Source organism: Pelodiscus sinensis, chromosome 2 (assembly GCF_049634645.1).
Source record: "Pelodiscus sinensis isolate JC-2024 chromosome 2, ASM4963464v1, whole genome shotgun sequence".
Taxonomy (NCBI): domain Eukaryota; kingdom Metazoa; phylum Chordata; order Testudines; family Trionychidae; genus Pelodiscus; species Pelodiscus sinensis.
Window position 1 is genome coordinate 247,741,609 of NC_134712.1, and position 15,545 is coordinate 247,757,153.

A 15,545-nucleotide genomic window follows, 5' to 3' on the forward strand; every position below is an offset into this window, starting at 1 on the left:
CTATCTGTCTGGGTCCCTGACATAAACCCCCACACCTGGGACCAGAAGAATGAGGGCAGTGCAGTGTGATCAGGCTGTTGCCTGCTAGGAAGCCAGCATGTGTGCCAGTAACGTGTCTGGCCTAGCACAGATCGGAATGATTTTGTTTCCCAATCAGCCAGCATTCTGATCAAATAAAGATTGACTTTCACTCCACAGCTCGATTGGCAGCAACGGTCCAGGGCTCTGCTTTTTTTTGTACTGTTTGTGGAAGAGAACCAGCTTCCAAGCTGTAAGGGGCAGCAGTTCTGAAGTGTTTAAAGTCTCCCCAGGAATTGAAGCAAACTGCATTTTTTCCCTCATTCTCTGACAAAGGGGAACAGCCAGCAATGTCCTTGTACAAATTTGTGGGGGAGAGCTTCAGCCCCACCCCCCTAAAGGGTGCCTGGGGGGCAGAAGGCTGGGGGTTGGGGCAGTCCCAGATGGAGGAGAGAGGGTGCCTCCAGCCAGCCCCTTTCACCTACCTGGTGACTGTCTTTTCTCTGTGCGGTTTTCTGAGAAGCAATCCCATTCCAGGCACATGTCTGTTTCCTGGTACACCCAAACCCTGACCTTGCTTTAAGTTATGATAAAAGGAAGCTGTATACTGAATTTGGTTGTCCTAGTTCTTACCGTTTAGGAGAAGTCGTTGAACAGACAGACATACTCTCAAGATAGTAACTTTCCCATAAACCAGCTGACCAATGATGTGGTCCAGCCACTAGAGGGAGGTAAAGAACTATGTGGAGTTAACAAGGTTAAGAATCCTGCCTGTATATAAAATTTGTTTCAGTATCCGTATCCGCTGGGCTTGACAAACGGCTGCGAAATCTACTCGCCAGCCCCGCACTGCGTATGCGCAAGACCCGCATTGCGCATGCACGCGCCGCCAGTGAACGGGGCGAGTAGAAACAGCGATTTGTCGAGCTCTGTGTATCCATATCCATATCCACAAAAATGGGTGGCAGATATTCACGTCCACCTCTGCGGATGTGGATAACCGTGGATATCCGCAAATTTGCAGCACTCTAACAATACTGATCCTTTCTCATCTGTCCCATATAGTTCCTTGCTCTTTTATGTTTATCAGCTTCTCTGATAGAAAAATGGAATATATGCGTTAGATTCAGTAAAGCTTTTTATAAACCAGAAAATTAACTAGAAAACTTTGAAACGGGTAAACCATTTATGCTGCAGGATACGTTCCACCCTGTATTTAGCTGTGGCACTGTGAGGGCATTTCCAGTGCCCTCAAAAGCTTGTTTGTCTCACCCACAGAAGTTAGTCCAATACAAGATATTACCTCACCCAGCTCATCCCTCACAGAAGAAAAAGCCAAAGCCATTGTGACACAATAAATGTGCCTCATTCACTGTACTCCTATGGTTTGTGTATGTGTTTTTCATTTCCAATAGGGTTCCATAAAGGACCAATTAAAAGCATACGGTGCTCTGACTGAGAACGTCACTCGGAAGTACACCAGGCAGATTCTGCAGGGAGTCTTCTACTTACACAGCAATATGATTGTCCACCGGGATATTAAAGGTCAGAGACTTAGTCCCAGGTATTGAGTGTCCAACTGGAAATATTTGAGGCCTCATTTTGAGAGCCCCCATTGTCTCCCCTTGTATCTGTAAAAGCTCAGCACCAAGGCTGAGTTGTTAGGCATCCAAGACATGTTGAGTTGCCATAAATCACAAGCCACTTTTGGAAGATATGGACCTAATGTTTTCTGTGGCTTAGTTTATCTCCCTGTTAAATAGGAATAATAAAGTTGACTTAATGCCTTGAAAATGCTTTGGGAGGGGGGGTTTTCAGGTACCTAAGAGACAGACCTCTTTGAAAATTCCAGTCTAAAACAAGAGGTTCCCTACCATAGTGCCTTCATGTAGCTAGATGTTACCTTTCCCCACTCGGAAGATGCTGGCCCTTTTCCTGAGCTTCCCCGTGCTGGAGCTGCTTTGGATTGCAATTCCATCTCATGGGTTTTTACGTTTGATCCCCTAGGTGCCAATATTTTGCGAGATTCTGCTGGGAATGTGAAACTAGGAGATTTTGGAGCCAGCAAACGGATCCAGACCATCTGCATGTCAGGAACTGGCATTCAATCTGTCACCGGGACACCATACTGGATGAGCCCAGAGGTGATCAGTGGAGAAGGCTATGGAAGGAAAGCTGACGTGTGGTAAGAAACAATGATCCCAGGGTAGAGAGTCAGCACTGCCATTTTGTAATGTAGCCCATATCTGGTCATCTCTTCCAGAATGACAATAGTTGATTTTCCAAGGCCAACCAGTATAACTCGCACTTGAGACAGTATAGGTTAGTGGCTGGAACTGTGTGCCGATAGTTAGAACTGACTTTTCTGTAGTGATTCGTGACTTTTTTTTTGGATGCTCAACTTAAGACACCTTAAAGGGTCTGCTTTCCACTGGGTGGGAGTGCAGCACCTACTGAAATTCAGGTGCCTTTTAAGGTGTACCAGGCTGAAGACCCCAAAATAGAAGCACCCCAAATCCATACTCTCTCTTGGAAATTTCCACCCTGGATACTGAGTTGGAGAGCTCCAGTTTTTACATGTCCAGCTGGAAAATCCCTGAGCAACCTCCTCTCTTTGGGAACTCCAGGAACTCTGAAGAACTGGAGGTTTGCAGATGGGATTGCCAAAAACTGGAGGCATCCAAAATTGGTGGCAACTCTTGAATGTTTTGCATCCTTGAGGCTTGCAGGAGTGGGCCCTGAGTCTGAACAGCTGGCATAACAGTAATTCTCCTAATGAACTACAACAGTACTGTTTGCACAGCATGGAGTCTCTCCATTTGTCTAGGAAGGAGTATGGCAGAAAGGGATCTAGGGGTTATAATGGACCACAAGCTGAATATGAGTCAGCAGTGTGATGCTGTTGCCAAAAAAGCAAACATGATTCTGGGATGCATTAAACAGGTGTGTTGTGAGCAAGACATGAGAAGTCATTCTTCCGCTCTACTCTGCGCTAGTTAGGCCTCAGTTGGAGTATTGTGTCCAGTTCTGGGCACCACATTTCAAGAAAGATGTGGAGAAATTGGAGAAGGTCCAGAGAAGAGCAACAAGAATGATGAAAGGTCTAGAGAACATGCCCAGTGAAGGAAGGCTGAAAGAATTTGGTTTGTTTAGTTTAGAAAAGAGAAGATTGAGGGTGGACATGATAGCAGTTCTCAGGTATCTAAAAGGGTGTCATAAGGAGGAAGGAGAAAACTTGTTCATCTTGGCCTCTGGGGATAGAGCAAGAAGCAATGGGCTTGAACTGCAGCAAGGGAGGTTTAGGTTGGACTTTAGGAAAAAGTTCCTAACTGTCAGGGTAGTTAAACACTGGAATAAATTGCCCAGGGAGGTTGTGGAATCCCCATCTCTGGAGATATTGAAGAGTAGGTTAGATAAATGTCTATCAGGGATGGTCTAGAGAGTATTTGGTCCTGCCACGAGAGCAAGGGACTGGACTCGATGACCTCTCAAGGTCCCTTCCAGTCCTAGTATTCTATGATTCTTCAAACAGCAAGTGTCAGTGGAAAGCTGCCATTGTAGCTGCTTCACGCTGAGAAGCCTGGGGAGAATGCCTGAGGGGGTCACTGGCAGACGGCATTGCTGTCACCCGCTCCAGTTGATAGGCAGGAAGTGCAGCTACATTTGGTTAATTGTGATTACAAAGTTGCTGAGCTGGTGTCAGTGAGGCTGGAGGAAACACTGCGCTGCCAGGATTCCACACCAAGGGCTGGCAAACCCTCTTGCTTTTTCCTGCCTCTCCCCCTCCCACCCAGGCCGCTTCTTCTGGACTCCTTCACAGATGCAAATGGGAGATGAAGCCAGAGAGGAAGCAAAGCCTTGTTTGGCTGCAAATGCCTTTGGTAGTAAACGTAATTTGCAAGGTTGACTCCCATTGACTGTCCACACCGGCTGGTCTGTCAGTGTCACTAAGGGAGGTGTTTTTTCACACCCCTGAGCAACATAACATAAGTTACACTGGCAAAAGTGGCAGTGTAGAAAAAAGCCTTAGCCATCTCAGTAACTTAGGCCTGGCAGTGCCTAGCAGAGCAACACCCTGGACCTCAGTGCACCAGCTGTAAAATGAAGAAGTAACACTGCACTACCTCTTGGGGGAGATGAGGCTAACTGAATTAAAGAGCGTGAGGTACTCAGATACTGCACTGTTGAGGACTGCGTAAGTATCGGAGATAAGGAGATGCTGCAGCACTTTGGTGGCAATCCCGTGTCAGTTTTAAAATTGGAGGGTTGAGTGAATTAACTGTGAAGTTGAACAGTGCAATCACTACAACTGCCTTGGATTTATTTTTTACATTCAATTGATTTTACGTTTTGTCCCAGTTCTAGATTTCAGCATAGCACAGATTGTCAACTTTAAATTTTGGAGTTAACAATCGGTTAAAATGCACAAAACAATTCACATTTCTCAAAGCTATTGTTTCAGGCTCTCTGCAAATACATCATTGTATCTCTTTTCCTTGACAGTGTGCTTCCCATCTATCTGTGCAACCTTAAGGGCTAGAAACATAGTTTCAAAATGACAGCTGAAAGTGTGGAGCAAATTCTGCAGCAAGGGGTAAATCTTACAGCAGAATCTGTATCGCAGAACATGTATTGGGTTGTGTTGTTACATCCCACTGGGACTTAGATATGTGGGATTTGTGCTGACTCTCTGGCACCTAATTCACCTAACTAGAGGACTTCCATTTCCAAAGTGGTCTGTTTTATCTGTATAGCCCTGAATATAGTGAATTTGAAATCTAGGGAATAGTTTGGGGTGAAAGGGGTAGAGAATGAGCCAGCAAAATGTCTGGATGAACAGTCTGTCTTCTAATCCTCTTGCTCTCCCTGTTCTCTGCTGCAGGAGCGTGGGCTGTACTGTAGTGGAGATGTTAACAGAAAAGCCACCCTGGGCAGAATTTGAAGCCATGGCGGCCATTTTCAAAATAGCCACTCAGCCGACCAAACCCCAGCTCCCGGACGGCGTCTCGGACTGCTGCCGCAACTTCCTCAAGCAGATCTTTGTGGAGGAGAAGCGGCGGCCTACAGCAGAGGACCTGCTGAGACATCCTTTCATGACCTGCAGTCTCTAGGCCCTTGCAGAGGGTTAGGGGACATGCAGGTGGAACATAAAAGGAAGTGGGGGGGGGAGGGTGAAAAAATAGACCCACTGAGCTTTGCACTCTGAGATGTAGACCTCCGTCTAGGTCGGCATCCTTCGCTCCTCACCGTTAGGTGGTGGGCCAGTGGGGGTTTTCCTTTGTAAGCTGCACTTACGACCATCTGACTGTGGAGATGTGGCCGTGGCCATGCTTGGGGCTAGAGGGAGTTCAGAATTGGGGATCCTCCTCAGAACACACTGGCCTTAATGCTAGTGGCAAACTAACCTGCCCTGTTGTTGATTGGATGTCTATAGCGGAGGCACTTGGGGTAGTAACACATTTGCCTCAGAGGATTGATGTGAATGAACCCTGATGCCCCCTGCTGGCCATGAAAGCAGCATGCGTCTCAAGGGAGCCTTGTCCTCAGCAAAGCAGGATGTTGTGTATCCGCGCTGCCGTTTACAGCCTGTCAGACTGAGGAACTGAGGCGAGAAGCCAAGAGCAACAAAACCAGGACCGAGGCATGATCGGGAGAGGGGTACCAATCATTTCTAAAGGGGAGAGGAATCCTGGTGTGTACAGGGAAGATGAGAGGAAAACTGAGTCCATAGCGACATCTCCAGCTCTTCAGAGGGGTGGATTAGGATTGTTTTGTGCCTTAGGTGGTTACAGTCAAGGAGCAATAGCCTGATTCAGCACAAGGCATCCAGTCAAGGACGTAATAACAATACAGTCATTCTGAGTTGAAGTTCTTATACCTGTAACGTAGCGTAAGTACATGGTGGCGTTCTTCTCTGGATGCGGGAAGGTCCCTGTAGATTATTCACTGCTGAAGCTGGCTGCAGGACCTCGGCGTGTTCTTTCATTGTTCAGCAGATCAGTGTGTCTAGATGATGCCGATGCCAGTGGCCCTCTTAGCTCAGCACAAGCTCATTCTTCAGCACCTGATCCTGTTGCCACTAAAGCAGGGCAGGCTTGGTCACTGATTTTCATGGGAACAGAACAGGGGAGGCTGTAGCTAACGCTCTTGTCCTATCCCTAGTTGTGACAGCCTGTGACCATTCCAGCATGCTGCTAACGAAGGGTCCAGCCAGCAGGGCATCGAGTGCTTTCAGCTCACTCCTTTGTAGGATCAGGCCTTAGATGACACTGCAGAGTACTGGGTGTGGAAAAGTCATGTGTGAGGTAGAATTCATCCCACCACACTGGGCTAGCATGAGGGCTGTGCCTCCAAAGGGGACATCTGTGGGACTTCAATGATACACAGATTCTGTGCAAGGGCATATTTCATCCAGAGGCCGGGTCTACGTCACACTACAGTTCCATGGGGGTATGAAAAATCCATGCCCCTGAGCAGTGTAGTTATACCAGTCTAACCCCCCATGTAGACAGCAGTAGATCAATGGGAGAGCTTCTTCACCCACCTAGCTAAAAGGTGGATTACCTACGCCAGTGGGAGAAATCTGTCCGTGTAGTAGTGTCTTCACTCAAGTGCTGCTGTGGTGCAGCTGCTTTGGATTTTATAGAAATGTAATGGGGATCTGTACAAAGCGAGCTTAGTGTACCCAGAACCTGATTCTTATCGGGAACCAACTCCCAAGAAGTCTCTAAAGTTACAGCAGAGTGACTCGGGTGTGAGAGCAGAACCCTGCCTACAGAACTGAACAGAGACTAGCATTCTGGAGGGATCTCCAAGAGGAACGAATAGATTCTGCACTACGAAAATCATGGAAAGTTGTGCTCTTGACTTTAATGGGCCTGGGATCAAACCAGTAATTCTCTATTAAATTATATCAGATAGGTCCAAAAACCTCTATTATTATTATTTATTTATTTGTATTCCCGTAGCACTCAGGAGTTCTCGTCATGGGTCACGGTTAGGACTCTGCTTGTGACTCTGTCCAGAAGCAGTCACAAGTCAGTCCTTTCTTAACACCACGCCAGAGATCGACATTCTGGCATTTGACTTAGCGGGCCTAGTAAATCAGATGCTGAGGGCAGCTCAAGCTGGCATCTGTTCTCTGTGAAGTCACGAGGAGTAAGGGAAGCTGACGGGAACGTTTACTCCTGTCGGCCTCCCACTGTGGGAACGACGCCAAGCTTGGTTTTAGGTAATTGGAGTTGCATGCCTTAAGCCAACCTTCCCGATTGAGTGCAGACCTGGCCTTAGAGTGACCATATTTCTTAAAGGGAAAAGAGGACATCACATGGGGCTACACCCAAGCACCCTGCCCTCCCCCTATGTGGTCTGGCCTGAGCCACTCACCCAAGACCCTTCCCTGTGTGAAACTAGGACTGGTGTCACTGCTTGCCTGAGCCCTGCCACCCTCCCCTCCCATTGATCAAGTTGGCAAGAGCAAATAGAACAAATGCCCCCTTTTGCCCAAAAAGTCATTGTGTTGGGTTCTTTTATCACTCTGTTGTACAGGTCGAACCTCTAAAATCTGGGACTTTCTGATCCAGCAACATCCTACTGGACTCTGGATACTGCTGGGCCAGAAAGAATCTTGGCAGCTGGTAGTGGGGGCCAGCCAGGGTGAGGGGCCTAGTGACGGGAACAGGACGGGGCCAGCGGCTGGGAGTGCGGCCCTGGTTGGGGCTAGCACAGTGGGGACTGCAGCCCAGTGGCCAGGGCTGGTACCCAGGAGCAGGGCCAATGGCTGGGAGGGGAGCCTGATCTCTCCTGGTCTGGCAAACTCCCTGGTTCAGGACCGCTCAGGTCACAAGGGCACTTGACCAGGGAGGTCCAATCTGTGTGCCGCAGGACTTTCCGTAGAGTTTAAAGGATTATTGGAAAATTGAAAAAAATGTTTTAAATTATTTTGTATCTTGCAGTTTCCCCGTTCACTGCCCTCATTTTAAAAAACTGCCCTCAGTCACTTTTTCATATTAACTGAGAACAGAGTCTGACTCCCAGCCAATCCATCTGGATTTGATTCTCGGAGGACTGGTGGGGTAATGTTGACCGTAGGCGCTGAAATATGAGCAACGTGGTGCTGTGCAAGGGTAGGGCGGAAATGTGACCTACTTTTTAAAGATCTGTTTGCAGGCTTCGTGGAACTCCTTCTAGAAGCCATTTCCAAACAAATTCCTCCATGTTTCTTTTCTTCCTGCCAATTACAAGTGCATTCCCGCGCCCAGCACTTTGACTGGCACTTTGCAACCGGTCTGAAGTGCCAGGCGTGGCTGAGTTGCTCCGGAAGCAGAGTCACGAGTCTGTCCCTCCTTACGGAAACCATATTTCCTCAAGGGAAAAGGGGACATTGTGTGGGGTAGACATGAGTCTCCCTGGCATGAGCTGCTCACCTGAGACCCCCTCCCTGCGTGAGGCAAGGGCTGGTGTCGCTGCTCCCCCGAGTCCTGCCTTCCTCCCAACTGATCAAGTTGGCAAGAACGAACAGGACAAATGCCTGTACCTGCTTGACCTATAAGGGCAGTGAGCGGAGTCATCCCTTCTCCTGGCACAGTTGTCTCCCCCTACATCTTGGCTCAGCAGTGTTTTGGTTGCTAGAGTCAAATCTCTGCCCACCTGTGCGGGAAGGGGAGTAGCAACCTCTCAGCAGCTCTCCTGCAGGGAGGTGAGGAGGCATCTGACACACCTGGAGGTACCTGCCTGAATCGGCTCATGACAGCCCTATGAAAACAAACTTGAGTGCACATCCAAGGAGGGATGACAGACCCCTGGCTCCGCTGCAGGCTGCTGAGAGGCTCCTTCTAAATAGTGAGGGGGACGGGAAAGCTTTTATAATCCTGATGGTAGCCAAATTGTGACGGTTTGCCCTCGTCCTCCTGAGAGCGAGCCCTGGGCTTGCAGGGCAGTTTTCTCTCCCGCCCTCCTTAAATGACATCCCACTGTGATGCCACAGGTCGTGCCTCGTTGTTTGATTTTTGCACTCACCAGGCTGTGTCATGAGGTCCTGATATCCCGTAGGGCAAAGGCTTAGCGAATGTCCCGGGGCTGGCAGGGGTTCAGCTGTAGGAATGCTGGGGGCAGGGGGGGGGGTCAATCCTGCAGGCCTTGTGCGAACAGAATCTGCCAGTACCTTCCCTAGGGCCTGATCTGACTTGCTTATGCATTGCTGCCCTTGGGAGTAGTTCTGCAATGGAGAAGTTATCTAACTCTGCACGCAGCTAGGTTGTCTAGGGCAATGCCCACCAGCAGAGAACTCCACCCCTGTGCAGAGGGACAGCATAAAGCGCTCTCACAGCCTGCTCCATTGTAAGGCTTATGGTGGGCATGGCCCTGCACAGGTGTGAATTTCGCCAGACCAGGGCGCTCCTAAAGCATGCTCAGCTCTGGTCAATTGAGGCATTCCTTCACCCTCCCTTCCCCTGTCGTGTGTGTGGAAAACCGCTCCTCAGGTGCCTATGCCTTTTTAAAACGCCCTTGCAGTGTTTTGCTGTATAAAAATATAACAAGGGACAGAGAATGTAATAGGATTCCATATACATTTTTTTTACATGTTGTGTATTGGAAAGTACATTGATCTTATGTATAGTAGAAGCACTTCGCTCGTATCAACTCTTGCTCTTTTTTGCAATATTATCAATACTGTGTCATGTCTATGTATTGTAATTTTTTCCTTATCTAGGGAAAAGGCTCAAGTGTGATATTGTATATCATCAAACTTTATATTGTAGCCTATACATCTGTATAATTCCTTCACACCAGGCCAAATATCATTAGCCAGCAAGTTGTACATAAGAAAACAGAGTGGGATGTAGAAAGCTGTCTCGTGGAGGGTAAGATTGAGGCCATAATTGGAACCAGAGGCCTTGTATGATTCAACCTGCGGCGACAGCTCTATTTTTTTTTTTATTCTTGGAAAAAAAAACCTAATGAAAGACTATTTAAGCCAGAGATTACTGGGTTTTGCTAGAAATAATGTATTTAAGGTCTGAGACTTGAAATTTGTTTGCATCACTCTGTCTAATGCTTGGCCATTCCTGCAGTATGGTTTGTCCCACCTTGCTCTATATGCACTGGTCCAGTTAGGGTTATTGGATGAGCTGGGAAACTAGGCTTTACTAGACAAGGAAGCACCACACAGGGTGGTGTTTGGGAATAGAGGATCGCACAGCCCATATGAGGACCAGAATTGAGACATTGTACCTACAGTTGTGTTTAAATGTGTTGGGAGCAAATTCTGTTCTGTTATGCTTTTGCTGCGAATCTGAAGGTGGTCCAATTACTTCAGCCTCTTTGTTCAATATCTGCCTGCCTCCTTCCATGCATGTATTTTCCAAACCAGCCCTTCTTCAAAGGCTAGAATCTGACTTGAGAAACAGCTGTGAGCAAAGGCTGGTATATCATGTGCATGTTCCCAGCAGAAGATCTGGAAGGCTTAGGCTTAGGCTTAGGCTATGTCTAGACTGCAGTCTTCTTTCAGAGAAGGAGCTTTTCTGGAAGAGATCTTCCGAAAAAACTTATTCTAAAAGAACATGTCGACACAGCAAAAGCACATCGAAAAAGCGATCTGCTTTTTCGAAAGAGCGTCCACACCGAATGTACGCTAGCTCGCATTTAAGGTGTGATTACTATGGATGGAGTGGCCACTGGGGCACCTGTGCTTTTTCCTCTTTTCCTCTTCTTTCGAAAGAACTCCCTCTTCCCCGTCCACACATGCCTTTTTTAAAAAGAGCTCTTTTGGAAAAAGGCTTCTTTGTAGAAAGATGTTTATCAATGTGGGAAAAAAAACCCTCTGTTCTTTAGAATTTTTTTTTGTCGAAAAAACGCGATTGTAGTGTGGACGTGAGTGAAGTTTTTTTTGGAAAAAAGCTCTGTAGTGTAGACATAGCCTTAGTAACCCAATGCTGAGACACAGTTGCTCCTTGCTTCTCCCTTGCTCCTGACTGACAGTGATTTCTGTAGACCCACACCTACAGTAAATGACTGTACACAGCCTTCTACCTGTGCTGGTGCAGCTGCTCTGTCTAGAGAGTAATGGAAGGAGGGAGTCAAAACTTAGCCATTCCCTTCCCCCCTGCTCCAGGGAGGGAGTAAGGAGGTGAAGCAGGCTACTAAATGTTAATGCTGACAACTACGATCAAACAGCGGTGGTTTATTCACTGGGGGGAAAAAAATCATCGATTTTTTGTAACCCCGGATAATGCAACAGAATTCTTCTTCCTTATCCGATGAGCTAGGCCCTGATCCTACAAATATAGTGACCCCTCCACATGGGCTATTAACAAAATTTGAACTCGTGTTAACATCGCTAGTAAATGCATGAGCTGGAGTGGTAACTCTAGTTGGCAGTCCGTTGTAGTAGACTTTCATCCTCTTTTGTGTACCTGCCACTAAAGGGAGACAAAGACCCCCATTCTCCAGCTGTGGGGTGGGTGGCTATTCATGCCCCATAATTCTCAAATCAGCCAAACTACTCTCATACTTTACATTAAGCACATGCTTAAGTGTTGTGTTGAATTGGCACCTTGAGTAATTTTACACATGTAAGTAATTCCATTAAATGAGGCCTCTCGTGAGCCTAATGCTACATGTTTTAAGTGTGTGCGGGATTGGGGCCAGTGTTAGAAAGGAAATGCTTCAGGAGGCCCACGGGCTATGATGAAATGCATTTGCAACTTTCTGCCTCTTCATTAATCTGATCAAAGATGTAGTCACTAGTGGTACCCTTGCCTGGAAACACACAGATACTCACTGTAGTATCTGTTCATCAGGCATCTCAAAATCACTTCTGCTTTAGAAAAAACAGCCCATATGAAACAGAAGCTAATACTGCAGGTTTGGAAAGCAGGACACGTTCTCGAGTGTACTTTGTAAAATTCTGTAAATGCTTTCCCCCACCCTCTGTGCATGAAATTAAATATTTTTTAACTTTGTGGTATTGTGTAATCAGTGTTTTGGTGTTATTGGCGGGGGCAGCTAAGAGAAGTGTTTCATTTTATAAATACAGCACTATGGTACACATACACATGTAATGTTACTGGAGGTGCATGCTCTGTCATATATATTCTGTCCTTCAAGGGCTTGCTCATATCAATTCCAAACAGGTATTTGTGTGCACTGTGCTTGCAGCTGTTGGAAGTTTGCCCTAACAGACATCTATTGGGTCAGCTGTGAAATCCCCTGATATGGCACCAGTATGGTGCTCTATAGATGACTCTGCTGATCCAATTCCCCCTCCCCCACTTCAGTTCCATCTTAATGCCAGTGACAGTTGTTGGAACAGCGGGTTCTCTTGCTTAGCAAGCGCTCCACTCATCCTTCGTGTTCCTTTTCCCCTACTTAGTGTTGTTAAACCTTAATTAGTTGTAGTTTTGTTAGCAGAGGGCATGAAGGGTCTCTGCCTTTCCTGCCCGTGTCCCCTCTGGGACTTAGGGTATCCCCAAGTCTCAGAGATTCAAGCCCTGCGGTTCCTGCTCAAAGCCTATGCCCACAAGCAACCCCCGCAATGTCTTCAGTATCTGGTGGAGGATCACCAGTCTGCGAAGTGCATGATCTGCAAGAGTTTTAATAATTGGTCCAGAAGGGAGTGAGACTTTGGCTTCAATCAGCTACTTATGGAGTCGGCAGTCCATCCCCAGCCGAAGCAGGACCTGACACTGGGTGTCTCAGTGTGAAAGGCCCCTTGGGCAGATTCCAATATGGTGCAGAGAAAGGACTCAGTACTGCACCCTCTGCACCATTGTTCGGCACCCAAGCAGCCAGTTTTCCAGCACTGCTCCCGATCCCTCATTAGGCCTTTTTAAGACCATGATCGGCTTCCTGTGTCCTGGAAGGCAGTAGGTTCTGTGTGCATGTGACTGCAAGCCATAATACTAGGAGAAATTACCATTCGTCGAGTGATTGTTCATTTTCAAGTCCATTGCATGAAGGTGTGTGCACACGTAGTCAGAAGTTTTTCCCTAATGGTACCCATTGGGCCAACAGGGGAGCCCCCTGGAGTGGTGCCACTAATTTAAGCTAATATATACCTATGCTGGCCTTCCACCCTGTCAGTTCCTTCTTACTGTTTGTGATGTTGGATGCGCTTTGCTCTTGCTCTGCAGGCGCCTTTCTCATTCTCTTGTTAGTTTCACAGTTAATTGTTCTTATCTAAGTTTTTATTAGTTAAGTGTTGTGCTTAGTGTTAAGTACGCAGGCTCGGGGCTCGCTTTGCATCCCCTGCCCATCTGGCTTCAAGCCCTGTGAAAAGTGCCAGAAACCTATGCCCTGCAGAAACCCTCATGCAGCCTGCCTTAAGTGCCCCAGAGAGGCCCACTTGTCCAAGGCCTGTAAAATCTGCAAGGCCCTCAAGCTGTGCCTCAAGCGAGAAAGGGAGTCCCACTTGAAGATTATCCTTATGAAGGTGGCTTTATGTCCGGCACCGGCATCCGATTTGACACCAGCAACTTAGAGTGCACTAGCTATGGGGGCACCCAGCCACTTGCGTACCTCCCCAGTGCCACGTAGGCCTCGGCACCAGTTGCCAATCCCCGGTGCCCTAGAAGAAGAGACCTAGCAGGGGCAGGTCTCCTTCAAGGCACGTGCCCTCCATGCACCCTCAAGTGGGGCACACGGCACCAGTGAGTGCTGCACCTGGAACACTGTGGTCCGGTTGGCACTGCTCTAGTCTGTGCTGAGACTCCAGCCCAGCGGGGGACTTCCCAGAGCCCTCCACTCTGGATACCTTTGAGGCAGCAAGACATTGGATTAAACTCTTTCTTGACTTCGGTACCAGGCTGGGGGAAGAAGCCTGAGTCCAGACGACTCTGTCCGTGCCCCAACCCCAGAAGTGAGAGGGCACCATTGCCCCGCCCTGGTGCCAGCAACTTGGACCCTGGTCCCGAGTGCAACACCGTCTCCAGCCTAATACTAACATGTTCTGACATCTGTCAAGTCACTTAAGCAAGGGACACAGGTTAAGTTTAAAATTTAAATGTATATTTTTACTTTGTTATAACTCAGTGGAGAGAGGCCGAGCCTGTTAGGACTTTTGGGTTCTAGCTCAGCTCTGAGAAGGAAATGGAGTCCAGTGGGCTACAGCAGGGAGCAGATAAGTTAGACTTATATATAAGAACATCAGCATGGCCAAGACGAATGGTCCATCTATCCCAGTATCCTATCTTTGAACAGTGGCCAATACCAGATACTTCACGGTGAATGAACAGCACAGGCACTCATCATGATTCATCCCTTGTTGTCCATTCCCCACTTCTGGCAGACTAGTGCCATGAAGAACATGGTGTTGCATCCCTATCCACCCTGGCTAATAGCCCTTGATGGCTCTAATCTCCAGGAACTTACATTGTTCTTTTGTAAACCTATTAGAGTTTTGGCTTTCACAACAGCTCCTGGCACAGAATTCCACAGATGGACTGTGGAAAAAATACTTTATTTCAAATCTGCTACCCATTAATTGCATTGTGTGACCTCTATAAATAACGTTTCCTTATTCACTATTTCCACACCATTCACAATTTAATAATCTCTTATGAATTCTTCCTTAATCATGTCTTTTCCAGCCTGAAAATTCCCTGATTTTTTAATCTCTCCTTATATAGTAGTCCATTCCCAGTTTCTGGAAAACAGGTTGGGAACACTATCCCTTCCCATCTTTGTGAATAACCATTGGTAGACCTACCCTCAAGGAAGTTTAGTTCTTTTTTTTAACCCTGTTAGCGCCTTGGCCTTCACAACATCTTGCAGCGAAGAGGTCCACAGGCTGATTGTGCATTGTGTGAAGAAATACTTCCTTTTGTTTATTTTAAACCTGCTATTTATTTCATTAGCAACCCCTAGTTGTTGTGTTATGAGAATTTACATTCCTTATTCACATTATCCACAGCTGTCATGATATTATATACCTATCCCATATCCCACCTTAGTTGTCTCTTTTGTCAAGCAAAAGTCTCCTCCACCCAAATAGTACTCCCTGCCTTTTACACTAATTTGCTGTGAGTGCAACCACTCCTGGTCCTGCTCTCACACAGCCTCCAACATGTAAATAACTCTCAGCTGAATTATGTGAATGCTTTGGCCAGCCACTCATGAATTTCATCCAGGGAGCCACCAACAATTTCCCAGCTTCAGATCCTCCTCCAGAAATGTGCCTCTTGTACTGAATAGTGCCATCCGTCAAGGAATATCACAACTCAAACAGCAGAATAAGAGAATAAATAATATTAGTAAGAATAATAATACCTTCTTAGTGAGCACAATGTCGGCAGGCACGATACTGGGCTAGATGGATCTTTGGTCTGACCCAGTATGGCTGGTCTCATATTCTTATATTCATTGGGCAATAATGCCAGTGGTTCAGTTGTGAGGTTGCTTATCTGAAGGCACTGTACAGTTCTCCTCCAGCAAAAAGGTGCTACTGGACTCAACATCTAAAATACTTAGCACCATTCTTTGTGTTCTAACAGAACATTTCCCTGCGGTGTAGGATGAGCTTTCTTCGG

At 47.1% G+C, this 15,545-nt stretch overlaps 1 protein-coding gene across 7 annotated transcripts in view; it reads left to right on the forward strand.

Annotated features, from left to right (window-relative positions):
- The window catches only part of LOC102454880 (mitogen-activated protein kinase kinase kinase 3-like), a 129,547-nt gene extending 117,566 nt beyond the window's left edge, over positions 1 to 11,981 (forward strand). For all 7 annotated transcript variants that reach the window (XM_075922867.1, XM_006120564.4, XM_006120565.4 and 4 more), the window contains 3 exons: positions 1,434 to 1,563; positions 2,026 to 2,203; positions 4,901 to 11,981. In XM_075922867.1, coding sequence (XP_075778982.1) covers positions 1,434 to 1,563; positions 2,026 to 2,203; positions 4,901 to 5,129 — 537 coding nt within the window. In that variant the 3' untranslated portion in view covers positions 5,130 to 11,981. The remainder of the gene's footprint in view (positions 1 to 1,433; positions 1,564 to 2,025; positions 2,204 to 4,900) is intronic.
- The last annotated feature ends 3,564 nt before the right edge of the window (positions 11,982 to 15,545 follow it).